The sequence below is a fragment of the Equus przewalskii genome, chromosome 24, assembly GCF_037783145.1.
Source record: "Equus przewalskii isolate Varuska chromosome 24, EquPr2, whole genome shotgun sequence".
Lineage (NCBI taxonomy): Eukaryota > Metazoa > Chordata > Mammalia > Perissodactyla > Equidae > Equus > Equus przewalskii.
In genome coordinates, this window is record NC_091854.1 from 20,612,312 (window position 1) to 20,632,758 (window position 20,447).

General features: G+C 39.0%; 1 protein-coding gene across 4 annotated transcripts in view; it reads right to left on the reverse strand.

Annotated features, from left to right (window-relative positions):
* Window positions 1-20,447, reverse strand: part of AK5 (adenylate kinase 5) — a 224,326-nt gene that overhangs the window by 161,174 nt on the left and 42,705 nt on the right. For all 4 annotated transcript variants that reach the window (XM_070592028.1, XM_070592026.1, XM_070592029.1 and 1 more), the window contains exon 6: window positions 15,269-15,460. In XM_070592028.1, the coding sequence (XP_070448129.1) occupies window positions 15,269-15,460 (192 nt within the window). The remainder of the gene's footprint in view (window positions 1-15,268; window positions 15,461-20,447) is intronic.

Here is a 20,447-nt window from a genome sequence, read left to right on the forward strand (position 1 = left end):
TGAGATTTAAAAAAATGCCACTGGAATATAGGGATTTCTCTCTTGTCAGAAATCCAATATAATAAAAGAATCAGGACACAAAAGCAGCATATCACATGTGGTTCTTATAGTACTAATAATATTTTCAGCCAGTACAGAGGGCAACACCATCAAAATAATAATAACAAAAGCTACTCCGATTAGGGCTTTCTCTGGTCTGGGCACTTCCTTGAATGCTTTAATTACCTTTTCTGGCCCAATCCTCACAACCCACCTAGGAGACACGTATTATGAGATTCAGTTTTCAGATGTCATACCTGAGGCCCTGAGTGTCTCAGTAACTTGTACAAGGTCAAGAGCAGGCTAATGCCTAGAACTGTGATCAGTTTGCCTCTGACCTCTGAGTTTTTAATCACTGGCCCTGTTTTTCTCCTTTGATAAATGCTGCTGCTTTCACTTGTCTGGCCATGTTCATTTTTTTCTAGATTCTTCTCTGTATGTTTCCAAATCCAGGATGTGATTAGGGTGTTGGATTAAATTTATGTTCCTTTCAGTAAACATACCGAGAAGCTACCACACGCCAGGCTGTGTTCTAAGAGTTTGGGAGCTAATGGTAAAGAAATCAGTCAAAATGCTTCTCTCATGGAGTTTTTGCTTCAGTGAGATTGCACATTATTTCTGAAATCTGCATTATTTGAAGAATTCTAAATTACCTTATGAGAGTGTGGAAGAAGGAAAATAAAAATCTGATGTGCAATTTCAGACAAATTTTGAACTAGAAGACCTAACACTTAAAAGGAAGACAAAGCATGTTTATGGCAAAGTAAAGACTAGAATTCTTAAAAGATGTTGTTTTAATTGCATTAATTGCAGAGAAGATGTGAAAAAAAGTTTTCTGAGCTGAAAAGTCTTGTTTTGGCTTTATTTTTGCTCCCTCTTCTTCCATATGTTTTAAGCTTATATATATATATATATCATCACATATCATATATATATATATATATATCATCATATAATTGACAACCCATAATATGGTCCATTCATTTAGTAAATATATTTCGAAGGCAAATTTATGGGCTCCAAGCCAGGTGCTAGAAATTTAAAATATTGAAGAGAACAGTCAAATCATAAAGAAAAAGGAGACAGTGGAAGTATAAAGACAGTAGAATTAGAGTTGAAAGACACTAGAGTCATAAAGAAGTGGAATTATAAAATAGCGTAATAATATAAATAGCATAATAACTGACACAATAGGGATCAAGAAGGGGTGTTAGGGGCATTCATAGGTGGGGCATCTGTCCCCGACAGCCTGGTTTCCCAGAGGAAGCCATCTCAAGCACGACAGCCCAGCCAGCTCAAGGCAGAGTGGTGGAGTGGATCAGGACTACAGGAAGAGGGAAGAGCTGGGGCAGCAGCTCTCGCTGAGGAGAACACGGTCTGTGAGCAACTACAAGTAAGAGAAGACAATTTGAGCCAATGGAAATTTCCTATGCTTCTTCTCTTCTCTTCCACTTTTAAAGCAGAGCTATCATTTCACAGAATATGGAGTAGAGTAGTACTCTTATGGAACTGCCTACCCATGCAATTTTGGGAAATTAATTCATACTGTTAATATCAAATGTCAGTGTTTTAGGAATTCAGATTGAATTAATGAATGAACAGGCAATCAGAAGCAAGCCACAGTGATCCAGCACTGCCGACAGCCAGGAGGACTCCACCAAGGCTTTCAGATCTGCTGAGACAGACAGAGTTTAGTTCGAAATTACTGCTGAATTCAGTTGTAAGGGGTCATATCATCCTTCTGTCCTTCTGTCAGAACTAATTTTTCATGAACATACGAACTCTAAAGCTTTGGTAGAAAAACTAAAAATAAACATTTTTAAGTATATATCAAGTGATGGTGATGTCTGTAGTCAGATTTTTAAGCAGAAGTTTGAGGATAGAAGAAAAATCATATCTCACACTGCACAACAATCTGGATATTTTCAGATTAAATTTTCAGGTAAGAAACAAGATTCTTTACACACACGAAAAATCCATTGTTTCTCTTTTCTTCCTTGATCCTGAATTTGACAGCAATTGTAGAAATTGTTTGAAGCAACACTCTGAGGTATTTTCTGAGAAATCTCTCACAGTTACTGACACCTTCAAATAACCTGCGAACTGGCAATGGTTAGAGGCCAGGCCATAGGGGAGAGCGTGAAGTTTTGAAAGCCTGAGTTTAAAACACTACCGAAAAGCTGCTTAACCAATCAAAACAAACGAAGTCTAATTATTAGAGCTAATTCATTCAGTGCAACTCATTAATTTACGCATTAATTTGACAAACATTTTTAAGCACTTTCTACGTATCCAGTACCATTCTGGCTGCAGAGTCCCTGATAAATTGGTTACTGGAGAGAACAGAAAGAACAGCCTTGGTCACACTACAACTTACAGACATCCAGGCTTCTTTTCTAGACACCCTTTTAAATTCAGAGTTGTTTTGTTACTTCAAATAGTAGGATCTGAAAGTGAAAAGTCAATGTCTTCATTAATATTTGAGTACTCAGTTTTAACTGGATATGTCAAAACAATTGCTTAAAAGGATATTGATGAATGAGAGTTTTTTTTTTTTTTTTGGATGAGGAAGATTCACTTTGAGCTAACATCTGTTGCCAATATTCCTCTTTTTTTGCTTGAGGAAGATTGTCCCTGAGCTAACATCTGTGCCGATCTTCCTCTATTTTGTATGTGAGTTGCTGTCCAGCAGGGCTTGGCGAATGGTGTAGGTCTGCACCTAGGATTTGAACCCGTGAACCTGGGCCACCGAAGTGGAGTGCCCCAGACTCAACCATTAGGCTATGGGGCCGGCCCCTGATTAATGAGTGTATTTTGAAGCTTATTTTCTCCTTGCTCAATTAAATTCCTAAATTAGGGAGAAGGGAATCAACAAGAAATTAGAATGGTCAAGATGAAATTTCTTTTCTTTTCTGACTCCTTCGCTGGCTGCTCAGCCCTTGAGTCTGTCTTTTTTTCTGTCCACCTATTCCCATTTCCAATCCTGAACTTGGTAATGACTGTGACTCCTCACTCAGTAATGTCAAATGCCTGATTACTTCTTTGAATGCATGGAGTAAGCTCTATAGGTTGTCCCAGAATGTTCTGAGTTCATTCAATCCCACAGGAGTTCCCATGGAGAAGGCAGAGGCAATTTACTGGATCTTGGAGCCCTTTATACACCCTTCTATCACAGTAATGGTCACAATAAATGCTTGAAGCCACTCATTTATTTCCTCTCTTCCCTTCTCTCCGTGGGCTCCTTCAGAGCAGGGGCATGTCTGCAAATCTGTCTGTGTCCCACATGCTGGGTCAGGGTAACTAGGTGGAGGCACCTTCCTCGGGGCTGTGCCTGGGGAAGGGCCTTCCAGAGGATGGCTGGGTGAGAGGCAGAAGGATAGATGAGGGGAGCCACCCACAGAGGAGAAGGAAACAGACATCAGCATGTGCTGAGTCTGAAGGGTGAGGCAGGGCAGATGGAGAAGAAAGAGCAACGCTGGAGTGAGACACGGAGGGGTGAGGCAAGAGCCACGCTGTGCAGTTCAGGACTTATCTGAGAAAGGACAGAAAGCTCTTGTCCTTACCTGAAATGAGAAAATCTAGGTAAACACCTGGCACATATAAGACACTAAATAACTCTACGCCTACCTTACAGGGTTGAGTGACTGAGGAGGTAAATACTTGTAAAGCAACTGGCACAGCACTTGATACAGACTGTTAGATCTTCTCTGTTTCTCCTAGAGGTACATTTCTCAGTCGACAACATCTGCAGCTCACATTAATATGGTATTATCAATACCTTTCCTGCCTGTTTTGGGGGTAGGTGACTTTGCTTGGATACAAGTCTGGCTCAATTACTCGCTATTAACTGAGTGGACTCGGTGAGACAGAATCTATTTCAAACCTCAGCTCCCTCATTTACCGGCTCTGGCATTACAGTGCGTTCCTCAACCTCTCTGAGCCTGTTTCCTTCATTAAATTTTAAGGACTGTTGTGAGAATTAGATATAAAGTGAATAAAGATCCTGGAATATTGAAAGTACTTACTGAGAGGTAGCTATTCTTATTAAGCACGGACATTTTCTATTTTAACCACTGTGGACAGAATTACTTGCAAATGTATTTTCCCATATGCTTTTAAACAGAGAAAAGTGAATTATTTTTTATTTTTTTTACCTTGTAGTGGTTTTTGCAGGCTGGCTTGCTCAACATTTGTTCTAACTCCTTTTTCCCCTGCTTTCCTCTAAATCAGAGGCTGGGAAGCTAAATAATTCATTTCCCAGCCTCCCTTGAAGGCAGAGGAAAACATGTGACCCAGTTCTGACTTAAATGCAAGTCAGTGAGGGATGGAGGGGAGGTTTATGGGAAAGCTCTTGCTTTCTGAATGAAGGGTAATAGATGTTGCTGCCAGCCCTTTGCCCTAACCCTTTTGTCCCATTTGGAATGTGGATATGATGACTAGAGCAGAAGCAGCCATTTCATTACAATGAGGAAACACATTAAAGAGGGTGGAACAGAAAGCAAAAGGAAAACGAGTCCTTGATGACACCATTAAGTCACTGTACTAACCCTGGGTCATCCATCTCTGTACTTATTTTCACATGAGTCAAATAAATGGTTCGTTTAGGCCATAGCTATTCACCTGTTCTGTTACTTGTAATCAAACACACGCCTAACAGATACAAACCTTTTATTTTTGAAGATAACTGATTACTATGCAACGCATTAATGGAACCAGGTCCTCATAGCTATAAGATGTGTAGGGCTGTCTGCCGTGAAAATATATGGTTCCAGACATATCTATAATTTTTTATCTAATTTATTCACTCTGAATTATTTTGAAACAATTATTTGTAGAAAGAATAATTGGTGATTCAACTGACTCTTCTGTGTCTGTGCTTGGATTTTAATGTCATTTTACAGTGCTTTAGCTAATCACAGTCCTTGATACATTACTTTTCTTTTCCTCTTCTCTTTCCTTTCAACCCGGCCACGAATGCTATCCAAATGGGAAATCAAAATGGTTAAGTTGGCAAAATTTATGTTACGTCCCATATGCAGGTGACGTATGAGTGCTTCTTCCTCAAGCACTTTTTCAGTTACTCCCACGTTTGCAGTCGGTTCCAGATGGTTGTCGATCCGGCCCCATGGAGAAGTAAAACCTTGTGTCACACTCGGTCACCACCCCAGCTTAGGCCTTTATCAAATCCCTTCCAGATGCTGCCTCCATTCAGTGTTTTACACACAGCTGTCAGCTTATATTTCTGGTTATGCCATTCCCCTGCTCAGAGCCTGCAAAGCTCACCCCTGCCCTCAGAACTCTTTTCCTTAGCTCAGCACTTCGGTGCCTTCCTCAGTTTGATCCCCGCACATCTGTCCTTCCTCCTTTCCAATTCTCACTACTCTATTACCCACCCTACACGACCTGCGTCAGCTCACGTCTGCTTCTAATGCCCTTCCTTTCCATTTCTGGGGTCCAACTCTGACCCACCCCTTAAGAAATGTTTCTAATCAAGCCTTCCCCACTCTTTCCAGGAGGAAGTCATTCCCCTAACCCTGACTCCTCCTGGCCTATGATACCACTGTGTGCGGCACTTACCCTTCCTGTCCTGTATTCCAGCTATCTGTGTTGACACCATTGTCTGCACACAAACTCCACATCCTCTCTATATTGCCCACAGTGCCTGACATGGGCCCTTGCACATGATACTGTCTGCCACGCAATAGGCCCTCAATAAAATGGTTTGAAGGGAAGACACTGAAAGGACCACCATCACGGGGAAGATGAACCATAGACTCAGAGTAGAGAAGGCGGGGCTTTGCCTGCAGCAGCACTGCAGCCGTGGTTTTACATCTGATTGTAGAACCGAGCAACGTAAGAAGATGATGGATATTAGAGATGCACGAAAATACAAGGCCCAACGTTTGGCCATTGGTGGTAAAATTTCCTCCTTGTAATGTGTGCTCAGATTAATCAATTTTATGAATTATCTTAACAGCTTTACATCTGTTATCTAGTAAAATTATTTTTAAAAAACCTCTCAATGTATTGCCCAACAGAATTAATTTTCTCATTTATTCTGTCCTGAGAAACAGAAGTGAAGAGATGACAGCTGAATAGACGGGCTTAGCAAACAGTAAAAAGCAGGAATGGGCATTCTCTTCAAGATCCACAGTGCGTAAGCGTTACGTTTTAATGAAGGGAAAACACGGCTATCACAAGTGCCGCCTCTGGGGTCGACGTCCTGGGTCAGGCAGAGGTTCCACTACTCTGGTGGGATCCTGGCCTGCTACACTTTCATGTGTTTCAATTTTCTCATTTACAAAATGGATATGATAGTAATATCTGCCTCATGGATGTCAGGTGATGATTAACGACCAACCACATGTGAAGCCCTTTGAACAGTACCAAGCACATATTAAGCACCCAGAAATCGTTAGCTATTGTTTTTTAAGATACCATGTAATCATAATATTTTCTTGTATTTTTCTGACTGGAAAGCTTTACATGCCTGTCCTTTTTCTTTTCTTTTGTTTTCTTCTTCTTTTCTTTTTTGTCAATTAATTTAACTATAGTGCCATCTCTCTTTGAAGATATTGATCAATTCCAATTAGTTTAGTCTCAAACATGAAAAAAAATTAGTCCAAGGACTTTACCAAAAATATTATTTTCTTATTAATGTTCCCAGTAAGTCTCAGTATAACATATTAAAGTAAATTAAGACTTAAGTCTGAAAGTGTGGAATGTTCATTGGCACTATTGTCAAAATTATTGTTCTGATCACAGAGCGTCTCCCGGAGAAGTGACCAGTTGAAAAGATACGTGCGTCTATACATTTTCCTGTCAGGAAGTGTAGGGTTGAAACGAGAGTTTATAGGAAGGTGTTAGTATGACATGACCAACAATCTACTAATCTGTTTTATTTTACTTTAAAAAAGTTATAGATAAAGACAAGCGGTTGTGAAAGCCAGTCCCATAGAAAGAGTACAGGCCTCAACTAAAATATTCTTAGACAGACGTGTCAGTACCCTGTTTGGAACTGGGATTTTCTTAATGTGACTCTTCCAAATGGGTTCACTTGAATATGATCTTGATTTTATCCACATCATTTATTTCATGGTTATCACAGGAGGACCCTAGTTTATAGTCAACATGATTAAAGATCCAGGCATGGGGCTTTCTGGATTCTATTTTATGGGTGTCTGTAACAATAAAACCAAAGAAAAATATTTTACATCCTTTTGAGGAAGGAAGCCTGTTCATTCCTTAAGTTCCTCCTCACGTTTCCTCTCAACACCTGTAAGAAACAATGAGAAGAGTGCATTTGCTGGTGTGAGCATTCTCATCATCAGGCGCTGACAATAGGTCTGCCATTTAATGGGCACCGATTTCCCACCTTGAAAGGAGATGCAGCCACTGAGTCGCTGGGCTGCTCTCTGCCTGCGGAGTGTGAAAAAGTGAGCGAGCTTTGGGTCTGGAAAAGTTGTGAGTCAGGGTGCTTGCTTGTTATGGAGACAGAACACTCGAATGAGCTATAAATACGTTATCTATTTGTTCTCCCTGCTGTTTTGATGCTGTTTAGGAATCCGCATAATTTGCCCGCAGAACTGTGGATGTTACTTTGCTATATGTGGGTGGCCACTTTGTGAGCAAATGGCTTTATCTCTCATTGCTTTTATTTTCCTTTCTATACAAAAGATCAGAAAATGAAACTGGTATCATAGTATTTCAGTTGTTGGAGTCCACAATAAAGACAGTTTATGAAAGTAATCAGATTCATTTTTCAATTTAATTCTGGATATTTTTAAACCAGGATTACAAAGATCTACATTAATAGGTAAATTAAATGGGTACCACTGACTAATCCGCAGAGATGTCACCCTCCTAAAGGCAGTGACTGTACTTTTTCTAGGGCAGCCCCGTCATTCCAGCTCTGCACACAGTAAGATCTGACAAATGATCATCACCCACACAGTGTGATTCCTTATAAGCTGCTCTTTATTCAAGTCAAAAATGCTATTTCTCATGTTTCTTCTGGGCTCATCATGTTGAGATTCTCTCAGTATCAGGTTTCACACCAGAAGGTACTATCTACCTAACTTAAAAATACTTTGAACTTAAAACAATCCAGAGGGCCATATATCCAGGTACACATGTACACCATTGTCACCCAAGTAAATATCTTCCAGAACACCTCCCCAGCCTTTCCTGTTTATTAACTTTTGAAAACCCCTTCTTGACTATTTTCTGTCTTAGTGACCAATCCACCAAATAAGAATCACTGGGGGATTTGGGTTACATGACAACGGATGTTTAAACAGGATATAATAAGTGATGATACTGAATAGAAATACAGCTTCACTATGTCACATATTACAAATTCATCAACCTCAAGTATTGAGAAGCAATAACAGAAATTTCCTCCTAGTAATTTTAGGAGAATGGGTTTGTTTGGGTAAATGGGTTACCATTTATTTTCATTGCCTTTCCTATGTTTGGGTGGGCTGCTGAATCTGCTGGATTTGTGCTGTTTCGATTTCTTTCCCACCACCCCATGCAGCAATGCTAGTGGAGATGGCAATGATTAACCAGTGGCTGTGCACTGGGAGTTTAGGGATAAAGGTACTTACACTTTGAACGTCAGTGTTGATTCCTTTGAAACTTGAAGTCAATTAACAAATAATTATTCAGCAGTTCTGTCTAAATTAACTTTTACAATTCCTGTTTATTTTTCCTTTGGCAAAGAGAGTCTGGTGGGATGGGAATTACATGGCTTCAGTGGTAAATTTGAAATACACAATGGAGGTATTCTTAAATTTGAAGGAAGTGATATGTGGGAAATTAAGCAAACGTAGTGCAAATGGGGTTGTCTGGGGGCTCAGGACACTGTCTGGTGAAGGAACAAGAGGGTGGGTTTGTTCTCTACGCCAGTGGTTCCCCAGCACCGATGCCAGTTTGTCCTGAAGTGTTCCCGTATCCACAGCAAAATGAGAAAAATAAGGCAAATGTTGGGGGTTTTTCTTAAAGCCAAACAGATTTGTTTAGAGACTTCACTTGTAACTATGTCACTCCCAATTCTTTTGTGCTAAAAATATCCGTTTCTGACAATGGCAATAATAGATGCTTTTTCTAATGCCTTCCTTTAGTAAAATTAAAAAAGCCAACTTGGGAAATACAAATTAAAACAACAATGAGACCACCACACACCTATTAGAATGGCCCAAATCCAGAACACTGACAACACCAAATGTAAATGCCAGCGAGGCTGTGGAACAACAGGAAAGCTCATTGATAGCTGGTGGGAACGCAAAGTGGTACAGCCAGTTTGGAACACAGCCTGGTGGTTCCTTACAAAACTAAGCATACTCCTACCACATGATCCAGCAATCACACTCCTTGGTATGTATCAAAATGAACTGAAAACTTATGTCCACACAAAAACCTGCACATGGATATCTATGGCAGGTTTATTCGGAATTGCCAAAACCTGGATGCAACTGATGTCCTTCAGTAGATGAATGGATAAACAAACTGTGGCACATCCAGACAATGGACTATTAGCGCTAAAAAGAAATGCTCTATCAAGATGTGAAAAGACACGGAGGAACCCTAAATGCATACTACGAAGTGAAAGAAGTCAGTCTGAAAAGACTACATACTATATGACATTCTGGAAAAGACAAAACTATGGAGATAGTAAAAAGATCAGTGGTTGCCAGGAGCCAGTGTGGGGGGATGGGGAGAGGGAGGGAGAAAATGAATAGACAGAGCACAGAGGTATTTTAGGGCAGTGAAAATACTTTGTATGATATTATAATGATGGATACATGTCATTATACATCTGTCCAAACCCATAGAATATACAACACCAAGAGTGAACCCCAAGTAAACTATGTACTTTGGGTGATTATGTTGTGCCCACGTAGGTTAATCAATTCTAACAAATGTATCACTCTGGTGGGGGATGTTTATAATAGGGAAGTCTAGTGAGTATTTGGGAAATCTCTGTATCTTCTTTGCAATTTTGCTGTGAACCTAAAACTGCTCTAAAAAAATAAAGTTAATATGGCCCAGTTATCCCACTACTGAGTATTTATCCAAAGAACTTGAAGTCAACAATTCAAAGAGACTTATGTACCCCTATGTTCATTGCAGCATTATTCACAATAGCCAAGACGTGGAAGCAACACAAGTGCCGACTGACTGATGAATGGATAAAGAAGATGTGGTATATGTAGACAACGGAATACTACCCAGCCATAAAAAAGTCAAATCATCCCATTTGCAACAACATGGATGGACCTTGAGGATATTATGCTAAGTGAAATAAGCCAGAGAAAGACAAACACCATATGATTTTATCCATAGGTGGAAGATAAACAAATACATAGATAAGAAGAATAGATTAGTGGTTACCAAAGGGGAAGGCAGTTGGGGGGTGGGCATAAGGGATTAAGGGGCACATAGATATAAAGTGACTGACAAATAATAGGGTACAACTGAAATTTCACAATGTTATAAACTATTATGATCTCAATAAAATATAAAAATAAAGTACGCCTTAAAAAGCCAACTTCATCTTAGCCACATTAAACTTTTTTTTTCCCTTGATCTATTAAGTACCAAAATTAGGGAATCACTGGTCTATGTGGCCTTGTTACACACCAAGCTGATTTATAATTAGTTCTTTGCCCACTTTGCCAGGAAAATTAGTGTTGGCGAACAAGAAATAATCCTGATTTTAACATTTTTCAGCTTATGCCTTTCCTGGCTGAAAAGATCTAGCTGGTAAATCTGGGTGTTACTTATCAGGCCCCCCTGTTCACACATTCTACGACTACAGCTCACCTCTCCTTCTAAGATATGCTTCTCTTGTTTCCTCCTACAAAAAATCCAGAAGAAAAGTGATCATTCGCTTACTTCACAGTCTAAAGCTAAGTGTGGACCGCCACTGATTATCACCCATATTAAGAGCATTTGTTCAACGCGCATGGGTGTGCAACCACTTACCTGGCAAGTTGCACTTTTCCTGCTGAATAGAATACCCAACAGCACAATGCATTTTGTAAAACAGTAACATAAACATTACATCTTACTCTATTAATTTTCAAGCATTTTAAAAGATCCCTTTCCTAAAAAAATGAACAAAACTGCAGATATTTTTTAAAGAGTTCATCAAACTTACAGACTTGACCTGTCTTAACTAAAGGTATTTCTTAAAAAAGTTTCATCCAACTTGGTGAAGATGATTAAAACAAAGACTAGTTTTTCTTTAAAGCTCTTACAACAAAGATAATAAATGATCACTAAACATACTATTATTGAGGCTTTTAAAAAATCTATAAAAGGGAAAAAATTGTTTAAGAGGTATAGTTTCATCAAGTCCAAGTGCTCCAAAACGTCATGAGACGCAGCTCACTCAGACTAAATAAGCAACTTTTCTAGTTCCAGTAATGCTCAAACTTTGGCAACTCACAGTATCCTAATCTTTAATTAGAACTCACAGTATGAATCTTTAAAATGATGAGCAATTACATCCAGCCTTACGATAAGTTCAAAAACAAGATATAAACTCCCAGAGAGGATTCTGTGAAGACCCTAATATACTAGCCCTGTGATTTCCTATCATTTAATTCATACTTGCACAGATGGCTGTGTACAGATAAGTAAAATAAAACAAAAAAAAACAGAGAGGTCCATGTAATGGGGCCATGTCAAGAAGACACAGTATTCAGGCAACAGCACGTTTCCCTGGCTATTTTGATTAGGTTTTCTCTTCAGTCACACTGAGTTTGTTCTTTACTCAAATCTGCCAACAGATACAGTCAATGATGAAGGAAAAAAGAAAACAGAACAGGTCAACATCTGTTACAATGCAACTGCACTATTCAGACACAGCTATTATATAGCTTGATTACATGGATGATATAGAAGTTAAAGAAAACACTGGGACAATTTTATAACTTATTGACAGACACTTCTACTTTTTACTTTTTTGGTGAAGAAGATTGGCCCTGGGCTAACATCTGTGTCAATCTTCCTCTATTTTTTGTATGTGGGTTGCCACCACAGCATGGCTTGGTGAGCGGTGTGTAGGTCCGTGCCTGGGATCTAAACCTGCGAACTGTGGGCCACTGAAGTGGACCATGTGAACTTAACCGTTACATCACCGGGCCGGCCCTAACAGGCACTTTTAAAGGAAAAAGAAATGAATTCAGCATGAAGTTTTTAAAACCTAAATTCTTCATTTTGGATTTATTCAATAATCTATGGTAGAAAAAGCAACAGAGTAGCCTCAGAGCCCAGAATAGTTAGTGGTAATTGTAAGTTCCAAAAGATGGGCATTAGAAGGGAAAGAAGAAATACAGAAATTATGAAATACTATCAATCACTTAAATTGCCTTTACAACATTCCAGGCCCCATTCTAAGCACTTGACATCCATTTACTCCTCACAATTACGTTGAGGTAGGATCGAGGGTTATACGCTTTACAGGTCAAACATCCAAGTCACAGAGAAGATAAGTAACCTGTAGGAGGTCAAGCAGGTGATAGGTGGTGCAGGTGGAATCTGAGCCAGGCAGCGTGGCTTCATGGCACATCTAAAACACTGCCTCTGCATTGCCATCGTCTGCCACGTTATACACGTTCTCTCATTTCACCCGTACAACAACATTATGCAGTAGGTAATATCATCTCCAATTTACAGACGGAGACCAAGTCCTAGAGCATCATGAATTTATTAAATTGGAGCTGAGATTTCAGGTGAGAGGTTTCGGACTCCAAAGGCCCCTAGGGAAGAGCAGCACCAAGATGAAGTTTCTCAGCTGGGCTGAAGAGCAATGGGGCCTCTGCGGTCTGTAGGAACCTCGCACCAAGATAAATGATTAATCCTACCCTCAGGCGGGGAGATAGCGTTCTATTCAAAATGGGGAGTTCCATCCCCTAACCCAGCGCAGGACCCACTTCCAATCCCTAACCCAGTTCAGGGAACACGATGTACATTCTCCTTTGCAACAGTTATCACACTTAACAACCCATTGTTTAATATCTCTTTCCCCATAGGCTGCAAGCTCTGATTGTTTAGCGGGTGCATGGCCCTGTTCTAGGTGCTTGGAATACGTCAGTGAAAAAAACAAAGATCCTTACCTTTGGCTTATTCAGCTTTGTACCCCTAGCACCTAGCAGAGTGTATGGCACCCATTGGTCCTCAATAAATATTCAGTGAATGAATAAACGAATAAATTAGGAGAGACAGGTAGAAGCAGAAGAAATAACTACAGAGAAAAGGAAATATTCGTTTGATCTATTAACCCCCAGATTTCTATTAAAATTTTAATATGCTTATGATTAATAAGGATAACCATTTTTATTATTTAAGTCATCCTTACAAGCAGAAATGCTACCTAATATATTTTAATTACAAACATGAACTGTGATCCAGGTTCTGAAAGAAGGACACATGGTTCAGGACGTGGTACCTGCTCCTTTGTCAAACTAAATTTTCTAATTATATCCCCCAAGCTTAGCCTGTGTTTGTGTTCACCACTTTTCAAAAGGTGATTTTCCAAGGCAAGCCATCTCCCAGTAATTAGAGGCATTTATCTTAAAGCTCATTTGGTTTTAGCCGTGAGGTTACAGGCTGTCATCCACATTGTTATTGACTCCCTCAATTAGAGGCAAAGGCATTTCACCTCCATGCAAAATATTAGTAAATTAACAATCTCCACTCTGCATTCATCTGGGAAATCAGCCCTGCTTGTGATGACGAACGTGACAAGCAGGGAGTAATCAGAGACACTCCAGGAACACCTTTAAGCCTTGCAAACACCAATTAAAACTCTGGCTCTGCACCTTGCAGCTGGGGGTTGGTCTGTAGGGTAAATTTCTTTTTTCATGACACAACGCAGAAGTCAGCATTGGTAATTTGCAAGAGAAATAAGCAACAACCTTAACAAAAAATAGCCACAGAAACATCTACCCCGATTTTCTTGAATCCTTCTTACTGCTCAATGTCTCTTTTAGACCATAAAATAAACTCTGGAATTGTGAACAATTTTCAGATCAGATTTACAACTCTCTGACAAGACAATTACAATAGCAAATCCTAATAAATATTTCTTTACAGTGCTCAAGAGACTGCAAAGAGATTATTATTCAAATGTCGTGACGGTTTCTTTCAGATCTAAGGGCATCTTAGTCTAATGAAGGGATTTTTAACCCTGGAATTGGTAGGTCACAGGAGCTCTGTAGATGGGCTTCAGTAGATTTACCCAAAATTTGTGAAAAATGTCTTATGTGCATTTTATTGGGATGGGTGTGCATCACTTTTATCAGATTTTCTACGGGGGCCTGTAACCCCACTAGACAAGACTCTCTAGTCTGGTGAGAAGGGCCCAAGGACTGAGAGGAGGGCTCTGCCAAGGTCTGCCACCACCCAGCTGTCACGGAGCTGCTCCGGTTTGAGTGTCTTCTTCCATAAAACGCTTTCTTTAGATGGCCAATGATCCTCTTTCTCTCCTCCATGTTTTAACACTCGAATCTCCGATGTTACGGGGATCATAAATTTAGCTGAATCTGCACCTCTAATGTCTTCTCTTCTGACAACTGTATTAACTAATCATTCAGCCTCATCCTTCACTGGTACTTTGAGCATCATTAGCCATAAAGTAAACCAAACATTTATGAAAGCACTAATATTTGCATTGTACCAATGGAGCAGAAAGATCAACACCTTCCATTTAGAGACACTATCACTTCTTTATGTCACGTCAAACCCTGAGAAAACTTTTTTGTGCTGTCAGAATCTCATTTCTTTACGTGACACATTATGATAAACAAAGCCTAACTCACAGTTTAAGTCCAACATAACACTATGTCAACTGTGTGTTTTTAAGTTATCAATTTTATTACGTTTCCAAAGACAGAAGAGTTGAGAAATTGGGCAAGTGTTGCTTAAAAATATCCAAATAATTATTTCAAAATCCTATTTTTATTTGGGGGCTATGGAATTCTAGGCAAGGTTAAAATGGATCATCTTTTATAAAATCAATTAAACTAAAGTGAAAATATTTTTATCATTACAGCTTAATAAAAGCAAATCAGGTCAAAATTATTGATTTTTTCATTGGATCTGCACCCAAAAAAAGCCACTTTTTCAAAGAAAGAAGATTTCTAAGTGAGAACATGAGCTAATTAGAAATCTGAAAGATCATTCTTGTACTAGACATGGAAAAGTGGAGCTAACTTACTGTCATGATGAGTCCCTTTTCCTGGAAGTATTTAACCAGAGGAGTAGCGTTCTGCTTGAAGTTCATTAATCTCCTTTGGGTAGCTTTCAGATTGTCATCAGGCCGCCCCTGTTGCTCTGCACGCTTCTGTAATCTTTCTCTGAGCCTCTGACTGGCACAAGCCAGGAACACCACCAAGTCAGGAGTGCAGATCTGTGGAGAGCATCAAACCAGCAGATAGGCATTCAGCATAGCAACCAATGCAAGTGTGGGCAGTGGCATTCATCTCTTTTGGTTCTGTTGAGGTTGCCATAACTTTGGTCCTCATAGTTTTTGCCAGCTTCTTTACAGGGCTATCACTGTGCACAAGGACAGGAGAAGCCACTGCCATGATAGCCCATGTAAATAGCATACCCCAACCCACACAGCCGTATGCAGTGGCGTAAGTGCTTAAAAGCATGGATTTCAGAATCAGACTGTCCTGAGTTTGAATTTAGACTCTGCCACCTACTAATCGTTTGTCCTTGGGCAAACAGTTCAATTTCTCTGATCCTCTGTTTTCTCAGTTGTAAAATAGGGAGAAAACCCTCCCATCTCAGTAGTTTAGTATTTCCCAATTTTTAAAAAACTTCTAAACAGCTTTAGAGAAGCCTTAACAATTTAAAAAATCACTTTGTAATTTTTATGTGGTACATGATAAAGAGGTTATCTGAAGTTAAAATTTTTATTTTATCAAATATTATATTGTAAAATTCATATTTAATAAAATCTTTAGCAATATTCAGTCTGACCCAATATAACAAATGACATTCTTTTAAATTTACTTTAAATAAATTACATAAGGAAGAAGACAATACTTGACAAATAAATTAGAATGACATACTGTGCTTGGGTTGGTCATAATGTATATTAAAATATGGAAAAAATCTCAACTACTAGCTCAGTATCCATTGCAGATAAAAACTTCTTGCATTTTGAAATTTTTGCGTTTTAAACTTAAACAAAATTAAATGCTTTCCTTTGACACATTTTATGTTTTCTTTCAGACTGCAGGTAAGTGCTTCTCTCTATACAACACAGTGAGGTCACGGATAGACTTAAATATGAAATCACTATATTTTGTCTTTTACTATCGGCTTTTGACATCCTAGAGACAGCTGGAAATTCATGTAAGATTTTTTTACACTTGATTTATTTATTTAACTTTTAAATTAAAGACTTTTGAAGAGCAGTTTTAGATTTACAGAAACTTGAGTTGAATATCTAAGATTTTTGATCCAGGAATGCAACTTTGTTCATAAAAAGAACTTTGAAGTCAATCTGCAAAGTTATTTAATTTTATAATGAACTTACTGTCTTTCCTTGGTATAAGTTAAATAAAATATAACTGGGAATAAAAAAAATTAAAACGTAGAACAGGTGAGCTGACCACCACGGCAGCTGGGGATAACCAGCTGCTTGCTCCACAGAGCGCCCACAGCCACAGCACGCCTCTCTGATTCCTAGTTACCCCCACGTTACACACGTCCACTCCTTATGGCCTCATGTTCTCCAATAGTGCTCTGTCTTAAAGGAAAAAAACATTTAAATTATTTAATTTTTCCCCCAAATTTTAAAATAGAAGCAGACGCTATTCTGTTTGCTATTCTGTTTCAAAAGATGGGAAGCCCCTAGAAAATTTTCATGAAATTCACTTGTAAAATGTTGAGAAGTATCATCAAACCAAGTGGCTGTCAAAAGACCCTTGGCACATCTTTTCTTAGCCTATGGTCTCAAAATAAATTTTCTGATTGAATTAATCAGTAAATGAAAGAGAACAAAAACTGAGCTATCATTTTGGTCTACATGGAAGTAAACTTCCCAATTGCTGATTTTGTTTCTCCCGTTGCATCAACTAAATCAATCTTTTTCTTTTCCGTCATTATATAAGCAAGTCAATCTTCGTCTATCTATTTCATTAAAGTCCCTCACTGAATGATTGTTCTGCTAAAAAGAACCTGTGACTGTCCTTGATAAGCAAAGATGTGTTCACTATGTCAGACTGCAGAGTGAGCTCATTTTAACACTCCTGTTCTTAACTGCCAGGACTTCTGACTGCCCTATTCTTTATGAAGACATGTTAGAAGGCCTGGACTCCATAATTCAGATCAGCTACACTGTCAGAAACTAGGAAGCAAAACACTAAAGAGAGAGAGAGAAAGAGAGAGAAGATCACAGTTGAAACAAAAACTGGAATCACAGAAACTAAGGGACGGGAAAAACTTAGAGGCTCTCTAACCCAAATTAATGGCAAACCTGTAATCATCTCCACACTCTCTTGACAAATGACTTTTAAACTTGAACATTTAACCTTGAATGTTCTGCCTGAACATTTCTTCTAATAGGTACTTACTACCCATGAGGCAGCCCCTCTCATTACTGGATGACTCTCATAGCTGGTAAGTTCTTTCTAATACTAGGCTAAAATCTGCTTCCCTATTCTGCCTACAGGGAAAACGTAAAATATTTCATATACCCACTAAATATTCACTGAACATATACCATTATCACAGAAGCTAGACTAGATCATAAAAGGAAAAAAAGATGGATAACTGGACTTCACTGTCATTTAACACGAACATAATTTCTGGACAGAGCTTTTAAGACAGACTACGGGGCTGGGGTCAAAAACTGGAATATGGGGCATACCAAGGAAGAGGAGTTCTAGAAACTACTATCCCTGCCCCTCCCCTAAGCTTTTGGTTGGAACCCTAAAGGGCTATATCACTGGAGTATGTGTGAACCAGCTCTCACAGGATTGAATCCCATTTAGATCTCTAAAATCCTCATTATGCTAAGGTGATTAAATGTGTCTAACAGACAGTTAGGCATAAGTGAAAAAGAATCAGTGAACTAAAAGATCAGAAGAAAACATCCAGAATGAAGCAAGGGAGAAAAAGGGATAGGAAAAGCACAGAAAAGAGCAAAAAAGATATATGAGACACGGTTAGAAAGTTCTAGAGGAAGAAGAGAGAAAATGAAGAAACAGTATTTGAAAACATAATAGCTAAGAATTTCCCAAACTGACAAAAGACATCAAGTCTCAGATTCAAGAAGCAATATAAAAACCAAGAAGAATAAACAGAAAACTCAGATCTAAGTACATCATAGTAAAACTACTGAAAGTCTAGCCAGACAAAAAAAACAATCCTTACAGCAGCCAGAAGAAAACAAATGAAAGATTACCTTCAGAGGAGCAACAATAAGGCAGATAGCTAAATTTTCAAAAGAAACAATGAAAACCAGAAAACAATGAAGTGATACCTTTCAAGTGCCAAACAAGATTTCTATATCCAGTAAAAACACCTTTCAAAAAGAGTACATACAGAAATACAGACATTTTAAAACAAACAAAAACTGAGAGAATTTGTCATCAGAATTTCTACACTATTGGAAACATTGGAGAGCATTCTTTAGGAAGAAGAAAAATGATCCAAAATAGAAAGTTGGCCCAGAGGAACGAATGAAGAGCAATGAAATGGTAACCATGTGGGTAAACCTAAATGAATATTGACCTTATAAAAGAAGACTAAAAGAATTTTGTGGTATTTAAAAATAAAGATAAGCCATGAGGAAGGTAAACGAAGTTTAACTGCCCTAAGGTCTTGTTCAGGAAGTGGTAAAGGTACTGATTTCTGTGAGACATTACTAAGTTAACGATGCGCATCATAATCCCCAGAACTGGGGCCAGCAAACTTTTTCTGTAAAGGGCCAGATAGCGAATGTTTTAGGCTTTGCAGTGCATACGGTCTCATAGCATGAAAGCAGGCACAGAAAGGAAAGCAGGCGTCAGGGCCTGGGGAGAATGCAGAGGAGGGGGGCAAGCCAATGCAAAGGGGCAGGGTTGAGTCCGTCACTGTGATGGGAGACGGGGACTCCATGCTGCTGGGGCTTAGGAGGGACACCTGTGAGGAGCCTTTATCCATCAGATCCTGTCCCCTATTGGTCAACAGTTAGCTCTTGGCATGTCACCTTCCTCATACTTTCACACTGTGGACGTGTAAGTCCCAGGGCAGGAAGCCAAACACACACAGTGAGTTGCTGCACATTACACTGGCACAAACCGGGTCCCAGCAGTCATAGCCAAGGAACAGGTGGGCTGAGAGAATATGAGGCGGGGCATCAGAGGTGCTTGATATAGCAGCACACTTTAAATATACAGATACAGAAATGCTAAAAGTAAAAGGATGAAAAAGACATACAATAGAAACGTTAGCCCAAAGAGAGCTGGCAAAACTATACAAATGTCAAACCCAATTAAAAAATAGGCAAAGGACTTGAACAGACATTTCTCAAAAGCAGACATACAGATGGCCAACAGGTACATGAAAAGGTGCTTAACATCACTAATCATCAAGGAAACGCAAATCAAAACTACAATGAGCTATCCCCTCACACCTGTTAGAATGTCTATTACCAAAATGACAAGAGATAACAAGTGTAGCAAGGATGTGGAGAAAAGGGAACTCCTGTACACTGTTGGTGGGAAATGTTCATAGTGCAGCCACTACGGAAAACAATATGGAGATTCCTCAAAAAATTAAAATGAAAATTATCTCATAATCCAGCAATTCTACTTCTGGGTATATATCCAAAGGAAAAGAAATCAGTATCTCAAAGAAATATCAGCAATCCCATGATCATTGAAGCATTATTCACAATAGCCAAGATATGGAAACAACCTAGATGTCTGCTGATGGATGAATGGATAAAGAAGATGGAGTGCGTATATATATATATATATATATATATATATATGGGTAATGGAGAATTATTCAGCCTTAAAAAGCAGGAAATCCTGCCATTTGTGACAACACGGATGAACCTGGAGAACATCATATTAAGCGTAATAAGTCAGACACAGAAAGACAAATACTGCATGATCTCACTTGTATGTGACATCTAAAATAGTCAAAAACTCACAGAATTCTACTACAGAGAGTAGGATGGTGGTTATCAGAGGCTGGGTGGAGGGGAAAATGGAGAGACGTTGGTCAAAGGGTACAAAGTATCAGTTATACAAGATGACTAAGTACTGGAGATGGAATGTAATATGACTATATATGTAGCAATATGACTACAGTTAACAGTACTGTATTGTATACTTGAAATTTGCTAGGAGGCTAGATATTAAGTGTTTCCACCACAAAAAAGAAAAAAA